This window comes from Drosophila busckii, chromosome 2R (assembly GCF_011750605.1).
Source record: "Drosophila busckii strain San Diego stock center, stock number 13000-0081.31 chromosome 2R, ASM1175060v1, whole genome shotgun sequence".
Taxonomy (NCBI): Eukaryota; Metazoa; Arthropoda; class Insecta; order Diptera; family Drosophilidae; genus Drosophila; species Drosophila busckii.
In genome coordinates this window covers 13,344,137-13,359,511 of record NC_046605.1, presented here as the reverse complement: position 1 = coordinate 13,359,511, position 15,375 = coordinate 13,344,137, and the positions used below count along the sequence as shown (strand labels likewise).

Below are 15,375 nucleotides of genomic sequence, written 5' to 3'. Positions count from 1 at the left end.
TACAGAGTACAGTAATCGCCTTCCAATATTTACAGAGGATTTAAATTGCAAAGCTCGCACTGTGGTGTGAGAACGGAAGTTTATTAACCATTGCGTCATTGCTTGGAGCATTGAGCTGCGCGAGCGCATTGACATTGACTCACTCGCGCGCTCGCTCTCCCTCTCACACTTCAGTTCTCACCACACGCGTACTCCCACTCACATGCGAGCGCTGTGTGGTGAGTTTAGTGCGTGCGTTCAAATGTGTGTGACTGCATGTAAAAGCGCCTTGCGTTATGTTTTTGTTGTGTTCGCATCCAATTCAGTTTGCAAGCAAACGCAGAACGTGTAACATCTTCGAAACGGCAGCGCGCTGAACTTGGAGCACATTTCAAATAAAGTACACAAAACACACACAGTGCGGCGCATTTAATATTTTTATAACAACAAAATAAACAAGTGGAAGTCAGCGAAAGGTTAAGAGACTTTTTTATGCGCTGTGATACGTACGCGGCTAATTAAGGGCTAATTGAGCACAAATTAACATGGAAATAAGCATAAATCAACGCACAATTTGGCGTAATTCAAGTTAATTTGTGTGCTAAAGCTGCAAGCAATTTAACTATTACTCTAAATAATTTATTGAGATTTAATTAATCGAGTATTTCCAAATTATAGCCAACACTTGATACAATGGGTTGCACCACAGCGAGCGTTAAAATCAGCAGCATAGTAGTTAATGCTATTTTGGCGGTAAGTACTACAAACAACATATATATTTTGTTTTTAATGATGCAACATGCTGATGTCATATATTGCATTATATTCAAAAACTATATAGTTATTGCAGAGATTTTGTAATAGCCCGCAAAATACTATAGAAGGCAATTGAATACGTTTCGAATTAGCTATGCAGATGGCCTCATTCTCATTGCCTAGAATCCACTTATAGACTACTTGGCTCAGGCAATTTGTATTTTTAATGTAGTATTTTAATAATTTCTTGACACTTGTCAGTTTCACACACTTTGACCACGTACATCGTCAGCCTGGCTAACCCGTACAGTTCCCACACAACACCTGCCTGCCCCTACCACCCCCCCCTTGGGCTGTAGTCATGGCGAACATGTTTACGTTTTAAATGTTTTGTTTTGTTTTTGTTTTGTGCTTTTTGTTTTGACGCGCGTTTTGTTCTCAAGCACAGGAAGCCTGCAATTGTTCCTGGTCTTGCTGCCAGCCTGATGATGTCATGCCACATACACACACTTGCTGGTAGTCTGACCTATATACGATTCCCGTAATCGTATACGCAGCAAACCCAAAGCAGAAATCTTCACTAACCAACCCTCAAGCAAGCAACCACCACCACCCCAGGCTCACCCTCAGGCGCGCACCCTCGCCTTCAACAGCAATTGACATGCCATAGAAAAAGTCACTCAAGTGATAAGTTTTGTGGTCTGCAGCACATACGAATATGTATGTGTATGTGTATCTATAACAAGCCTCAATTAATGAGATACTTGTGTATATTATATATTATTTAAATGCAAAATGCACAGCAGCAACATCTCGATGTCAGTTGAGCGCGACGCGACACTTGTTTATCAGCTTAATACATTTGTTATTAATTCACAAGTCAATTTGAGTACAATCAAGTCTTGCTTGCTTTACTTTCACAGCTACTTGCGTTGGGCGCCATCGGTTGGATCGCCTACAACTCGGAGACGGAGAGCGAAGAATTTGTCATTGCCTCTTATGTGACTGCGGCCGTGATATTGCTCTTTGCTTTTTTGGGCATTTTCGCTGCCATACGTGAGTCAGTCTGCCTGACTGCGACAGTAAGTTAAGCATATATAATTCAAATAATAAATACTAAGAATCTTTCTTCTTAGTGCGCTGTCTTTTTGCTGCTGCTGGCTGTGCTGCAAATTGTGAGCACCTGCATTGTGCTGCATCCGCATGAGATCAAGAGCGCCCAGACCACTGTGGATATGGCCTGGCAGGCCAACAACATGGACGAGCTGCAGCAGAAGTACGAGTGCTGCGGCAAGGCCAGTGCTCAGGACTATGTGCACTTGGATCAGATCATTCCGCCCAGTTGCTACAGGAACTTGCAGCAGTCGGCTGACTCGCTCTTCTTGGAGGGCTGCATCGAGAAGGTGCAAAGCTACTATGAGGCGGACAAGCTGCGCTTTATTATTGTGTCCTGGGTGCTGGTGGCCTTCGAGGTGAGTTTAACTGCAATTACATATATCATTCAAAATGCATAATGTGAACTGCTTTTCTGTTTTACAGCTGCTCTGCTTTGTTTTGGCCACGTTCTTGGCCATTAGTTTCCGCAACAAGCAACGACGCTTGCAATTTTAATTATACGGCCAAACTGGAGTACAAACCAAGCCTGGGCTGCATAAATCGCGTATAAATCTAAAAGTATTTTATTAATGATATACACTAACACGCAAACCAAAAATAATTTTAATTTTCAATCGCAGTCATAAGCAAAAGCCTTAATAACAACTATAAATTGCTTCAAACACAACAATGAACTCTTAAGCTTAGGTAGCTAATTTATGTAGCTCTAACTATTAATTTATAAAAATAAACTATCTATACATGTGTGTGTGCGTACATTTAAATGTTTCCTTATTAATTGTTGATGTTGCGTATACGACATGTGTGCATTTCCGCACGGAATTGATTGTCCACGCTAGTCGAATTCTTGAGCTTTGTACAACATTTTATAGCAGTTGATAAAAAGATTTCAAGCAATTGATATATTGATAAAATTCATTGAGTTTTGCCATTAAACATTTTTTTTGTTACTCCCTTGAGAGTAATTTCAATTTCAATTTAATTTTTATCATCTTGCTAATGCCAGCTATCGTTCAATTCCACTTAAGTAATTTTCTTTTTATAATTTATAGTTTTTATTAATTTTTGTGACGTAATTATAAAAAAATCTATTGCTAAAAAGTAAAGGGCCAGCGTGAATGAGTCACTGAAATGGGCCAAATCTGGGTACCCAGGGCCTGGCTATAAATAGCTTAACGTCACGTACTCATGGCCAAGACGACGATAAACAAAAAATATTCTGAAAAAATGCCGTGCAAATCCAAAAGACCAGACAACTTGTTGCTCATTACAATGTCCCAACGTTTGAGTTATGTGAGTTTATATATATTTACACATCTATTTATCTTCTGGCGCATATTTGTGTTTGAGTTTTGTGGCGGCAACGAGGGCTGGCCAATTGGTAAACAAGACACGTGAACTGCCAAACTCACCACAGCACATAAACGCTTGATATGTGGCTAAGTAGTCATTAAAACGAACTCACTAATGAAAAAAAAAATAAGAAGTTCAAAGGTTTCAGTTTGCATTAGTTTTTTTTTTTTGCTTGATTCACAAACCGGTTTGGAAAGTTCATGAGGTCAAAGAAGCCTAAAGAATTTAATGCTAAGCATTTTTCTTCACATCGATATTCACATTGCTTATGCGATAGATGATCGAATTCCTGCCGGGATCGATGGTGGCAACAGTATAACATATAAAGCCGAGAGATAGCACAAAGGCAACCATAAACCACAAGATAATGTTGAATATAACGGGAGTGTCGCCATTAGCTTTTTCATCCATATCAAAAGGATTATTTTCATCCGGCTTGCGTTTGCGCTTTGCGAATTCATTCGACTTCAGTTGCTTGTCCGTGATGAGCACAAACAGCAAGGAGTCGCTGCTATTGCGAGCTGCAATCAGCAGACGATTAATGGCGGCCAACAGCAGCTCTTTAGCTTCCTGCACATTGATTAATTCATTCTGCGAGGACTTGACCAGCTGCTCCAAAGAGATACGCACAATAAGCATCTGCGAGGGTTGAATTAACGTGCTTAGATTGCTGCTCAGCAGATTGATATGCTGCAGATCTGCTAGAAATAATCTGTGGGATTGATATTGGGATGGCGTTAGGTGCTTCAAGGGCTTCTTGCTCTTAGGCAGCTGCAGTTTCTTTTGCTTGTAATGCCGCTGCATAGCTGCAATGGCGCCTTGACGCTTGTCAAAGTTAAACTCATTGATCGTTTCATTCGCCCAAAGCAGCTCCGATACCAAAGCATCTAAAGCGTCGCCAGAGTCTGCGCCTATAAGCTCAAAGCTGGCGCTCTTATTCACACCACGCAAACTTTGAATGCCTTTCACATGCACCACCACAACCGCCATGTTAGCCAAGCTAAAGGGATCCACTATAGCCAGACCCATCCATTCGGAATCGCTAGTCACCGCATTGCCTTGCGCCGCCACCAGCAGATCGCCCACGTTCCAGCTCTGCAGCGCATCATGTCCTTCAAATTTCAGCGACTTGGGGCAGCTCAGCACCTTTAGCTCGCCTGCTGCACGAACTGTGGCAAGCACTAAACTTAATATGCAAAATTGCTGCCACATTTTATTGCTCAAAAGCAGTTTGGGGAGTAAGCATTTGCTTTAAATTTTCCAGCCACAGGCAAACTTTTGGCTTGGCAGCAATTTGATTGCCTGCTCGGACTTATCAGCAAAGTCAATTTCACTGCGCATTTTATCAATGGAACATAAAAAGAGCTTTTCTTGCTTTTTTGTGGGTGGTTGGCAAGCTTGGTGCGTAACGGAAATGCGCGCAAAGCTTTTCTGGCCCACAGAACTGAACCGAACTGAAGTGACATCATTCCCACCCACAACAGACTGTAAGCGCCCAAACAGACACAGCCAATATATTTATATGGTACAATGGAAAGTCTGAGACACAAATTTAAATACACTAGCAAATTGCTAAGATTAAGAATAATCGTATAACAAAGCATTTTGTTTGGAACGATAAAACGATTACTGCATTTTTTGTAAAATATATTAGGGACCTAAATTGTATAAAACTTAAATCTTTATCGTTATAATAAATATAAAATTTATAATTCCAAGATTTTATTTATATCTTGGAAAGTAATTTACTACTTGCATTCCAATTTCAGCGAAATAAAGTAAAAAAAATAATACATAAATACGAATACCTAAAATTTCATAATACACTTTAGGGCAAACAAAATATTGCTGGGGCTTAAAGTATTTTTTAGAGAATAAAAATGATTACTTTATTAAAAATTAGTTAGTGCATAATACATCTGTTTAAAACGTTTGCCACTAGGTAAGATAGAGTTTTCTTGATTTCTTTTTTGAAAGTGGATGGGATTGGGGATTGCTCTGAAAGTCTTCAAGTAAATATGTGGTTGGAAATGTATTACTAGTATTGTTGGAAAATCTAATGTAGTAGCCGTGTACTGCTTAGATTAAAAAAATATAAATCATAGATAATTATTATTTTAGAGCTTCACTTCTGTTGGTTGCAAACCAAGATTAAAGTCTGATTTTGATGAAGCAATTTGTATAATTAAACCTAAATTGATTACGTTCATTCCAATATATATATATACATATATATATATATATTTCATTTCATAGTAAATTCTTTTAATCAACAAACTTGTGACGCTCAAAGTGCTTAATGAATTCGCCATGCCTCAAGCTAGAGCATGCTATAAAGCACTGGAATTTAGCTTTCTTGCTTACGAGTGCTGAAGGCTGATTGCGACTTCTTGAATTGGCTGCCAGACTAGCTGACGGGCGTGACAGTCATACAGACAGACAGACCAAGGGACAGACAGACAGACAGCGCGACCTTTTGCGGGCGCCATAATTTCAAATAAATATAAAAGCGCGACGTTTTAGTCGCAATTCGAACGTGTATGGCTAAAGGGCGATTGTTGCTTCAATATCGACGACTCGGGCACTCCTTAACTGCGCAACGTGCGCCACAACCACAAAAGGATAACACAGCAAGTAGAACGCAATTAGACGCACTATCGATTGGACTTTGTTGTTGTTGCTAGCCATGGCCAGTCGCGAAAACTTTATGAAAGCCATTATCATTATATTAAACGTGCTGTTGGCGGTGCGTATACTTGATATTTGTTTACAAATACAACTAGAACGATTCATTTGCAGTTAATTGGTGTGACGCTCATAGCGCTATCCATATTCGAGCTAAACAGCTCCACGCCAGGCAGCTTGGCCCACATTGCGGTGGTGGTGCAAATATTTGTGGGCTCATTTGTGGTGCTCAGCTCGTTCTTGGGCTGCTTCGCTGCCGGACGCAGCTCGCTGGGACTCATTTGGAGCGTAAGTTGTGTCGCTTACTTGCAGTTTGAATATCAGTGATAATTTTGCTTGCAGTATGTGAGCTGCCTGCTGATTTTGTTAGCGCTGCAAATTTATATTCTGGTTGCCGCACATGCCACCGACTATGTGGAGCGTGCGCGTGCGGATTTCTTGCAGCTCTGGTCGGATCAGCGGCGCAACAGCGAGCGCATTGCCTTTCTGGAGCAGAAGGTAAGCGTCCAGTGTCAGTCAGCGTAGAGTCTTTGATCTTCTAAATCTATTCGCAGTACCACTGCTGTGGGCGTAATGGTGGCCATGATTACATTCTGCTGAGTGGCGCCTTTCCCTTGAGCTGCTATCACAACCGCGAGCGGCAGTATGCGCAGCTCTTTGGCGTTGGCTGCCTGGACGCTGTAGAGGCGCATGCCAGCGACAATGTCACCAATGGACTGATCATCAAGTGGCTGCTGTTTGTTGTGGAGGCAAGTGCTGACCTTGCTGGCCAAATACGCCGAAAATTTATGGGCAGGCTTAAGCAGCCCAAGATTTTATTATTTATATTCAGTTCAGTTGTTGTTATTTTTATGCTATAAATCTTTAAATTGTTTATGCTCTCTCTTTGCAGCTCGCTGCGCTGGGCGCTGCCACCCACTTGGGCATCACAGTGCGCAACAAATTGCGGCGCGAACGCTTCAATTAGTCACCTGAGTGCAACTGCGTTCAACGTTGAGTAGCAAAATATTTAGTTACATTTTATAAATATTACAAAATAAATTGTGCAAAGTAGCAAACGAAAACACACTTAACGGTACTTTTAATGCCTAAAAAACACACACACACACATTTTATAGGGGGCATATAGGTGAATCAAAATGATTGATAACATATTGAGCTAAATAAATAAATAATTTAATGAAAACAACAAAATTGTTTTTTATTACATTTTATACAAATATTAGAGTATTTAAATTTTTTAATTAAATGTAGAAAGTCTCAACCGAATAATATTTACGCTAATCAAATACGCTTAATTAAAAATATTAGAGTAATGAATATATTAATTATAAATAAAAACGTTAAAATAAACGCTTATTCTATATAAAAGCATTTAATTGTTGTTGCTTAGCTATCAAATTCAATTGTTTAGCAATGGATTTACTAAATAATAATATTAAATCTTAATAAAAATAATAGATACATTTATAAATATTAAAAATACGTTTTAATTAAATTTTATAGAATTATTGTAGTATTTAAATTTGTTTGCTTTAATTGAAAATTCACTTGATTTAATATATTTGATTCATTAGTAAGTAACAAGAATACATTTTTATTAAGTTTTATATGAATTTTAGAGTATTTAAAATTTTATTCTCCTTACTAGAAATTCATTTGATTGCTAATATAATAAAAACAAAAGCTTTGGCTTGGCCAAATTAATGATAGCAAAATTTCTTTTTAATTAAATGTTAAACAAACATAAAGAGTATTTGAATGTCGTTGTTTTGCTTTGAAATGAATTTTGCTAACATGCTCCAAAACAACTTATGTACCATATAATGTATAAGCATTTAAGTAGATGGACATATAAACGTCCGTACGTATGTTTGCATATAGCTGCCCATAAAGACGCATATAAAAATCTATACAAACATACATATATATGTAGATGGAAAGGCGAAAAACTTTTTTTGTTTTTTTTGGGAGGTGTTGCCTGTTGCGCGGCAATGGGTTGGCGGGCTGGCGGGCTGGGGGGCTGGCATGTCTCTTGAGTAACGAGCGTTCGCCCAGATAGACCATCCGGCTGGCTGACTGGCAACTCAAACAGCCTCGACAGTGCCGCGACGACCGGCAGCCACTCAATCCGATTTGTAAACATTTCTCGCCGTTCGCTGGGACTGCACAGCAAGTTGGGATTCTCTTCGTCGGGGAGCAAGAGCGAGCCAGCGAGCCAGCGAGCCAGGCGAGCCAGCGCGTGTGTGTGCAAGGAGAATAAAATAAAAATATATTTAATTACTTGTCAAAATGCCGACAGTGCAGGTGTGTCTGCAATGGACGGCTGTCGTCTTCAATACATTTACTTTGGTGAGTTTTGGATTCAAAAGATTTTGTGCATTAAATGAATTAATGCAAACAAAACATGTCGCGCGCTTGTCAAGCATTTACATGCTAAATTAAAGCTGCGTATGAGTAATATTTGGTTGCAGCTCATTAAGCATTTGCCAATTTATTTATCTACCAAATATTTCTTGTTAATTTTCGCGCATAAATTTTCTTTGATTTATATGCACAAGTGCATTACTTAATTTCCTTTTTGTTATAACCAATAACTTTTGAATTTTCCGTGTCATTTTACTTATTTTTAATTATTGCCCACAATACTCAGCGACTAATACTTGGACTTGTTCTTGTGTATGCGCGACATTTATAAATATATATGCGCTATATATTTGTATTTTTTTTTATTGTGACTGCTGACGACTAACTTAATTTTAAATGTATTTATTTTCGTTATTTATTTTTTATGTGCTCTCATGACGTATTTAGTTAATAAGCAAGCTGTTAGTGTTATTCAATTTTAAGCATATGCGTATACTTAATATTTATGCAGATAATTGGCAGCTTGGCTGCTCTAGCTGGCGTCTATGAGCTGTTCTACAAACTCGAAGAGGGCTCCACGGATCATCTGGAGGTGGAGAAGCTGCTGCAATTTGCCATAGCGGGCACGCTAATCCTAGCAGCCATCATAGGCTGCTTTGGCGCCTTTCTGGGCTCCATCAAGGTGCTCGTTGTGGTTAGCAATAATAAATTAAAGTTTCGTTTATAAACTAATTGTGGCTTATCGTGTATAGCATTTGGTATTTTTGCTGCTGCTGATATGCGCACACATTTGGAAGCTGGCGCACTATAATGAAACGAAGCTGCTGGATGCGACTGAGGTGTTTGTCATGAGCATTTGGATGAAGGAGCTGGTGCATCCAGGTGCAATGCAGCGCTTGCAGCATACGGTGAGTAGCAAGTGCAGCAACACGCTCTAGAGTAAATGCAGCATGCTCTATGCTAATTGCAGTATGAGTGCTGTGGCAACAAGGGCTCCAACGACTACAAGAGTCTAAGCATGAAGGTGCCCAAGAGCTGTTTCCACAGCAAGGATGGACTGATTGCGGTTTATCCTTATGTCGAGGGCTGCATGGCGGCGGTAAAGCGCGCGCATCTGCAGCTGTATCGTGATGAAAGATTGGTGCATGCTGGTCTTATGGGCTATGAGGTGAGTTCATCAATGATCGATATTAAGTACACGTATTAATTTTATTTTATGTGCAGATTGTGGGCATTATTTTAACTATAACGCTCTGCTGTCAGCTGACCAACAAAATGCGTCGTTATAACTATTAAGTAAATCATATATATAAGCGACTACAAAGCATTTGCAATAAAGTTAACTAAATAGTATTCAAGCATTCTCCAAAAGCTGTGCTCTTGACCCCACATGATTCCAACTCGGCTCGCGTCGCACACCTGCGGGTATTTGTTGATAGGCCTGACGTCGACGCTGGCGCAGCTTAAAGAGCAGCACACTCAGCGCTATGGTCTGCAGCAAGATGAACAGCTGTGGAAATCAAGTTATTGTGTTAAGCATTCGAATCAAACCGCAAGCTTAGTGTTGAGCTCACCTCAAGGCCTACAATGCACCACATAAAGAGCTTATCGCGCCGTCTAATGTGAAGACTCTCATGCTGACTGTGTCGACAACCTTGTGTGAATATCTGGCTGGCATTCAACTGTTGTGGCTGTTGCTGCTGATAACAGCTGGCGGGTATGGGCCGCTGCAGCTGCTTGTAGTCGTCGGGGCCGTTGTAGCCACAGCAGCCTTGCTGCTGCTCCCATTGCTGCATCAACTCCGGCTTGGTGGGCAGCTCATGCCAAGCACGCGCCAGCGCCAGCTGCTGCCAGGCTACGCTGTAGCGACCATGCGGCTGATAGTTGTGCACCTGCAGATACTCCACGCCCAGCAGAATCAATATGAAGCAAGTGAACTGTGCACAAAGCAAGTGAAAGTTTAGTTTCAGTTTCGAATTTGCCCGCCACACTTACGATTATGTTAACGCTCAGCAGATTGCAGACGAGTCCGTAGCAGCCAAAGATAACTATGATGCAGATGGTGCCACCCAGCACCAGACTCTCTTCGAAATACGTATGCTCTGGTGTATTGGGCTGCGCCATTTGCAGTCCCAAGCCCGCAGCGGACATGACGCCCACGGCCAGCAGCTGCAAGTTGAAAGTAAAATTAATATAAATAAATGTATAAATAGGCCGCGACTTACCATATAGAGAAAATTGGACAAGAGTCCGGTGTACTTGATTGCGTTATAGCAGACGATCATCTTGTGAATGCTGTAAGCAGCTATAGAACGTGCCTAATTTAAAAGGCAATGTTAACGTCGTTGCCCTGATAAGCGCCCACAGCTTGCACTCGCTTATCGTTGGCCACTCACTAAATATAAATCACACTTGTAATAGTACAAAGGCTCCCAGGCAATTGTGAAATTCAATTTCACTACAAGTTGTTTATGTTTTAGTATATTTTATTTTATTAGTGCTTTATTGCTAAAATATGATAAAGTATTAAGTACTTTATGTCTTTATACAGCTAAAAATTGCCTAAAAAATTTAAAAATTGTTTAAAATTGGTTTTGGACTTAATAAATATGACATAGAATTGCATAGAGAGTGCCATCAATATCGCAATGCATTAGCCAATAGGCTATCAATGCACTCAATAATGTTTCAAAAACAATTCTTGTGGGCGTGTTATCGGTGTTCAACGTAAAAACAAGTGTCTCTGTGTCTTGTGTGTGTGTATAAGTGTTGGTGTGTGTGTGTGTGTTTGTGTGTGGGGGATTCGTTAAACAATTTCAATAAATATCACATTATGTTGGGTTTGCGTATGAATTTGTGTGTGTGTGTGTTTTTGTTATGGCATTACATGCGCCATGGCAGTGGTATGAGTCCCCATTTTTGTGTTATATCCTTGAAGTTGCATTCCATGCTGAGCACCACTTTCTCAGCCTTTTGAGTCTTGGCATTTGTGGCAGATTTGAGCGTCAGGCAAAGTTTCGTTTCACGATGCGAAATTTGTTGTGTCTGTAATGACATTTAATTAATATAAAATAAATAAATTCTTAATTGACTGCTTACATCCATGTCGTAGGTCCAGAACTGACTCGAGTCGACGGCGCATTGTGTGAGCATAATATTTGATAAAGTTACATTGCGATTTCGCAGCAGCTTAATGGAGCCCTGCTTGGGCGGACGATAGGTTAAGCACACATTGTCATTTGTCATAATCTGTCCCTTGGGCGTAATCACAAACATGTCCATGGATTGCGCATGCGAAGTGCAATCGCCCACTGTGACAGGCTATAATAAATAGAAAGATTTAGATACATAACTATCTATAAGCTTGACTGCTTACCTGTAGCGTTGACCTGGGCACATCGTCGTGCAGCGGCCTCAAGCACTTATCCCGCTCTAGATCAATCAATGACATAAACTCCTCCGACTTGCTTTCAATCTCTTCGAATGTGCGCTTCCATTCTCTGGACAACGCACGTCCTGGCAGATTCTTCATATGCTGACTATAAGCCTGCGCGCATTCTGTCTCTCCATCCAGCCATATAATCTTGCCGAAGAAGCGATCTGGCGCTGGGAAAAAGTGCTCTGGCCAGATGTTCTCCAAGTACCAGGAGAATGGCTTGCATTGCAGCTTCTCACGCAGCGCTATGCGTTCAGTCACATTCACTTTGTCCTTGCTGCTCAGCGACAGTCCAGACGTATAGAGCATCACAAAGTACTGCCAGTCATCCATCCAAACTGTGGCAGCTCGCGCTAAATTTGAGGCCAGCACCTCGCTCATGCCACCTGGGAAAGTATAGGGCGTGCTGCTGCGAAAGATGTGGCCCACATGGGAGCAAGGACTTATCTCTATGCGTCCACCGCATTGCCAAATGCGAAAAGACATTTCCACATTCTCGCCGCCCCAGATGCGCATGTTGCTGTCGTAGGCGCCCATTTCATAGAAATATTTGCGATCAATGGCAAAGAGCCCGCCCGCCATGCCGGGCGTGGCGACTGGCATGGTAACATCCTTGGGCTTTGGTGTGCTCTGGCGCTTGCGATCCGAGGAGAACCAACGGAAGCTCAGCTGCCAATTGAAAGCGCCCCAGTGATTCTCAAAGGTCTTGGTGTAGCTAAAATTATCATCCGAGATGATGTCAATGACCGGGCAGATGACGACCTCGCGTGATTGTTTAATGCGCGCCAAGAGTGGTTCAAGCCAACCACGCGAGCACTCACAATGCGCGTCCAAGAAGGTCAATACCTCGCCGCGCGCATGCTGAGCACCCATGAGACGAGCGGGCACCAGTCCGCTGCGCTCCTTCATGCGATAGAGACGCGTTGGCACAGCGAGCACATCGATGTAGGCCTCCAGCTGACGCTTGAGAAAGGCTGCAAGGGAAGCATGATGATGAGCATAAATTTATGTACATAAAACGCTTACGACTTACAGCGATCGCTGGCATCATCTACAAGTATAATCTCTTTGAGCAGATGCTTGGGTGAGCGATTGATAACGCTCGTTATGGTGCGCAGCAGCACAGACCAAGCCTCGTTGTGAAAGACTATAATGACCGATGTGGTGGGCAAGTCTCCGCTAGCATAGCGCTTATCACGGCATCTGTAATGATTAGGGCTATAATTATTTAATTCTTTAATTATGCATTCAGTTGGGCACCTACTCTGGTGTTCTGTAGTCCTTGAGCGTGCGGTTCAGCGGTATACGATCGCTGGCCAGCAGATTGAAGCTGTTAAGTCTAAAGAAGCGTTGCATACGAAATCGATCGCGCGGCGGAATAATTACGGGCCGCCCGTCGGCGCCTTCACCTTGCTTGGGCTCGAACTGGTTAATGTTGTAATCGTCTGCAAATGAGCGTTGATCATTGAATCAAGTCTATTTGATTGTGTGTTGAAGGGGAATTGTGTCATTTGTCAAGTGGTTTACTAACCTGCAGTCATATTGCCGAAGATGTCTCCCTTGCCAATATAATGAGCCACTATATTTTTATATGGCCATAGCGAGCGGCGTTTGGGCGGCGGTTTCGGATGACTTTGCATTTATTCATATGGAATAAATAAAAAACAATAATAATATTAGCATCAGCAGCAACAACAAATACACGCAAACAAAAGCTGTTTATATTATATTTAGTAGTTAACAATAAACCGCATCATCATCAGTAGAAATGCTAAACAGCATTTAAATCGAAAGCAAGGCTAGACGGAGCAGTGGGCAGCAGCGGCAGCGGCAGCGACAGACCTGTTCAGCCACTAGATGTTGGCATAGTCACGGAGTCGCTCGACTGGAACATCTAACAGACACTCTGCCTTGGAGGAAATTATGCAATTGACACTGCAAATCGCATCGCCAACTCCAAGACAGGCTTGACTGCATCTGGGCCACACTCAACTTTAATGGCAGCTTTAACAGCCAAATAAAATCTGCACAGTTGGCACAATGCATTCTATTGTTTATAGGCAGGCACACACTAATAAAAATTAGTCATTTTCATTCTGCTTTTGTTTACTCACCGTGGTTCAACTTCGGCATTCTGTATGCTTGACACATATAAGTTTATGCTAATTGCAAACATAAAGAATGCAAAAAATAGCAAAAACAAGTAAAGCAGCCATAGCTTCTTCAGCTGCTGGAAACGCAGACCCATATTTTACGTTTCTTTCTTGGACACCAATGCCGTTGATTGTTGTGGCTCGCGGCTTTTAATGCTGAGCGTTGTCTTCCGTCTGCTCGCTGCTAGCGTTGTTATTGACTTCAGTGGCGCTGTAGTTGTGTTAATGACCGGCAACGGCCGCTGCTTTAAGCCCAGTTCACTGGCCAACACTAGCCTCTCTTTTGCCACGGCCAACAACAAGTTTGTTTATCTTTTACCAATACGCTCATTTTTCCCAAAAAACACAAAAGTGTGACCGCAAACCAAAACTAAACTACAAACTGTCATCCAGCATAAGCAGCGTGTCGATAGGTTTCGTTACAAGTGTTGTAGCATACTTTTAGAACATTTTATATTTAAATTTAAAATAACAGCCACATAGAAGCTCAGTTGTTAATGTGAAAAAGAAATATTTGTACAAACTCTAGCCTAACGATAAAAACGTCTGCGCTCCGCATTTTGTAATGTGATCGCAAACATGCCGGCTACAATAACAGTCAGTATCTGCAATTTATAAACAAAATTAATAACGAAATATAAGCTTAAGAATTCAAACAAACAACTTGCCTCAGCTCCCACTACAGACCAGTCGCTGATACGCTCATATTTCGTGCCCTTGGTGTAGACAGCTGCCAGACGCGAATTGCAGCCATTTGTAAACAAATCTTGGGATATATTCGACATCTGATTCAGATAACAGCTGGCTGGCAGTTTTAAACCACTGTTAAAATAATCTGTAGGTCCCGACTTGCCGCAGCATTGAAACTGTGAAACGAATTTAAAGCTTAATAAATGCTTATCTATAATATTTATTTACTTACCTTGATTTCATAATAGGACATGCTGTTTTTGTGGTATAACTGTTCTTGCCAGGCTACACTGATGGTCTCATTGGCCAGTAAATCAAAGTTGATGGGTTGTGCAAATATAACGGCCATTTGAGCGCATGTAAGAGCCAACAGTATTGCGGCGTACTAAAAAAATTAGTAGAGATTTTAGGCACAAGGCTAATAAATGACTAAATTACTTACAAGCCAGCACAGACGTATATTTTCGCGTAGTACAGCTATGCAGCCAAATATAGTGCTGCCAAAGATTAATACTCCCAGTGCTAGGCCCAGAATACAGGGTATGCGAATGGCAGCGCTATTAGGAAATGTAATCAGAGCATAGGAACACGACGCAATCATCAATGCGCCTAATACCTGTAGTATATACATGGAAAAAACAAAGCTCTCTATAATTAATTAAGAGATAATTCAAAAAAATATATAACTCACACAGCAGAGAAAATCCAACACAAAGGAGGAGATTTTGAGTGTTTGCGTGCCGCAACTCATTTTGCGTATACGTTATATTTGTGTCTGATTCGAACTTGTTTAGCGAGCAATGGCAACTGAGTGTGAAGCCAAAAAGCCAAATTTAAACA

General features: G+C 41.2%; 7 protein-coding genes across 7 annotated transcripts; 3 read left to right on the top strand and 4 right to left on the bottom strand.

Annotated features, from left to right (window-relative positions):
• The first annotated feature begins 307 nt into the window (after positions 1–307).
• Positions 308–2,607, top strand: LOC108595495 (protein late bloomer). Its single transcript, XM_017980748.1, has 5 exons — positions 308–455; positions 658–732; positions 1,659–1,817; positions 1,872–2,207; positions 2,275–2,607. The coding sequence occupies exons 2-5, from the start codon at positions 673–675 to the stop codon at positions 2,344–2,346; spliced, it is 627 nt and encodes a 208-aa protein (XP_017836237.1). The 5' UTR covers positions 308–455; positions 658–672; the 3' UTR covers positions 2,347–2,607.
• Positions 2,608–3,435: 828 nt separating this feature from the next.
• LOC108594732 (ATPase H(+)-transporting accessory protein 2-like) lies at positions 3,436–4,416 on the bottom strand. The gene has a single exon (XM_017979869.1). It carries the CDS (start codon positions 4,414–4,416, stop codon positions 3,436–3,438), a length of 981 nt encoding a protein of 326 aa, XP_017835358.1.
• A 1,276-nt stretch (positions 4,417–5,692) lies between these two features.
• LOC108595892 (protein late bloomer) lies at positions 5,693–6,890 on the top strand. Its single transcript, XM_017981182.1, has 5 exons — positions 5,693–5,950; positions 6,004–6,177; positions 6,232–6,387; positions 6,444–6,638; positions 6,782–6,890. The coding sequence occupies exons 1-5, from the start codon at positions 5,891–5,893 to the stop codon at positions 6,854–6,856; spliced, it is 660 nt and encodes a 219-aa protein (XP_017836671.1). The 5' UTR covers positions 5,693–5,890; the 3' UTR covers positions 6,857–6,890.
• Positions 6,891–7,929: 1,039 nt separating this feature from the next.
• On the top strand, positions 7,930–9,570 carry LOC108595620 (protein late bloomer). The gene is made up of 5 exons (XM_017980886.1): positions 7,930–8,241; positions 8,768–8,950; positions 9,009–9,164; positions 9,227–9,424; positions 9,481–9,570. The coding sequence occupies exons 1-5, from the start codon at positions 8,182–8,184 to the stop codon at positions 9,550–9,552; spliced, it is 669 nt and encodes a 222-aa protein (XP_017836375.1). The 5' UTR covers positions 7,930–8,181; the 3' UTR covers positions 9,553–9,570.
• On the bottom strand, positions 9,536–10,541 carry LOC108595619 (protein late bloomer). The gene is made up of 4 exons (XM_017980885.1): positions 10,482–10,541; positions 10,252–10,425; positions 9,831–10,193; positions 9,536–9,766 (listed from the first exon to the last, which is right to left on the bottom strand). Exons 1-4 carry the CDS (start codon positions 10,539–10,541, stop codon positions 9,611–9,613), a joined length of 753 nt encoding a protein of 250 aa, XP_017836374.1. The 3' UTR covers positions 9,536–9,610.
• A 285-nt stretch (positions 10,542–10,826) lies between these two features.
• LOC108597059 (polypeptide N-acetylgalactosaminyltransferase 3) lies at positions 10,827–14,214 on the bottom strand. Its single transcript, XM_017983382.1, has 7 exons — positions 13,807–14,214; positions 13,224–13,324; positions 12,957–13,137; positions 12,726–12,895; positions 11,633–12,666; positions 11,356–11,577; positions 10,827–11,301 (listed from the first exon to the last, which is right to left on the bottom strand). The coding sequence occupies exons 1-7, from the start codon at positions 13,938–13,940 to the stop codon at positions 11,140–11,142; spliced, it is 2,004 nt and encodes a 667-aa protein (XP_017838871.1). The 5' UTR covers positions 13,941–14,214; the 3' UTR covers positions 10,827–11,139.
• Positions 14,215–14,298: 84 nt separating this feature from the next.
• On the bottom strand, positions 14,299–15,317 carry LOC108597062 (protein late bloomer). Its single transcript, XM_017983386.2, has 5 exons — positions 15,227–15,317; positions 14,978–15,151; positions 14,768–14,920; positions 14,514–14,711; positions 14,299–14,450 (listed from the first exon to the last, which is right to left on the bottom strand). The coding sequence occupies exons 1-5, from the start codon at positions 15,284–15,286 to the stop codon at positions 14,376–14,378; spliced, it is 660 nt and encodes a 219-aa protein (XP_017838875.1). The 5' UTR covers positions 15,287–15,317; the 3' UTR covers positions 14,299–14,375.
• Positions 15,318–15,375: the final 58 nt, after the last annotated feature.

Bases quoted from the DNA above. Each gene is read 5' to 3' on its own strand.
- LOC108595892 (XM_017981182.1), top strand. From the start codon at position 5,891: ATGGCCAGTCGCGAAAACTTTATGAAAGCCATTATCATTATATTAAAC. The intron at 5,951-6,003 runs GTGCGTATACTT...ATTCATTTGCAG, and splicing joins TATTAAACGTGCTGTTGGCG to TTAATTGGTGTGACGCTCAT. The intron at 6,388-6,443 runs GTAAGCGTCCAG...ATCTATTCGCAG, and splicing joins TTGCCTTTCTGGAGCAGAAG to TACCACTGCTGTGGGCGTAA.
- LOC108597062 (XM_017983386.2), bottom strand. From the start codon at position 15,286: ATGAGTTGCGGCACGCAAACACTCAAAATCTCCTCCTTTGTGTTGGAT. The intron at 14,921-14,977 runs GTAAGTAATTTA...TAATTTTTTTAG, and splicing joins ATATACGTCTGTGCTGGCTT to TACGCCGCAATACTGTTGGC. The intron at 14,712-14,767 runs GTAAGTAAATAA...TTCGTTTCACAG, and splicing joins TGTCCTATTATGAAATCAAG to TTTCAATGCTGCGGCAAGTC.
- LOC108597059 (XM_017983382.1), bottom strand. From the start codon at position 13,940: ATGGGTCTGCGTTTCCAGCAGCTGAAGAAGCTATGGCTGCTTTACTTG. The intron at 13,138-13,223 runs GTTAGTAAACCA...GCTCATTTGCAG, and splicing joins CTTCGGCAATATGACTGCAG to ACGATTACAACATTAACCAG. The intron at 11,578-11,632 runs GTAAGCAGTCAA...TATTTATTATAG, and splicing joins TGCCCAGGTCAACGCTACAG to CCTGTCACAGTGGGCGATTG.
- LOC108595619 (XM_017980885.1), bottom strand. From the start codon at position 10,541: ATGATCGTCTGCTATAACGCAATCAAGTACACCGGACTCTTGTCCAAT. The intron at 10,426-10,481 runs GTAAGTCGCGGC...TTCAACTTGCAG, and splicing joins TGTCCAATTTTCTCTATATG to CTGCTGGCCGTGGGCGTCAT. The intron at 10,194-10,251 runs GTAAGTGTGGCG...CTTTGTGCACAG, and splicing joins TGCTGAGCGTTAACATAATC to TTCACTTGCTTCATATTGAT.
- LOC108594732 (XM_017979869.1), bottom strand. From the start codon at position 4,416: ATGTGGCAGCAATTTTGCATATTAAGTTTAGTGCTTGCCACAGTTCGT.
- LOC108595495 (XM_017980748.1), top strand. From the start codon at position 673: ATGGGTTGCACCACAGCGAGCGTTAAAATCAGCAGCATAGTAGTTAAT. The intron at 1,818-1,871 runs GTAAGTTAAGCA...CTTTCTTCTTAG, and splicing joins CAGTCTGCCTGACTGCGACA to TGCGCTGTCTTTTTGCTGCT. The intron at 2,208-2,274 runs GTGAGTTTAACT...TCTGTTTTACAG, and splicing joins GGGTGCTGGTGGCCTTCGAG to CTGCTCTGCTTTGTTTTGGC.
- LOC108595620 (XM_017980886.1), top strand. From the start codon at position 8,182: ATGCCGACAGTGCAGGTGTGTCTGCAATGGACGGCTGTCGTCTTCAAT. The intron at 8,242-8,767 runs GTGAGTTTTGGA...ATATTTATGCAG, and splicing joins TCTTCAATACATTTACTTTG to ATAATTGGCAGCTTGGCTGC. The intron at 9,165-9,226 runs GTGAGTAGCAAG...TGCTAATTGCAG, and splicing joins TGCAGCGCTTGCAGCATACG to TATGAGTGCTGTGGCAACAA.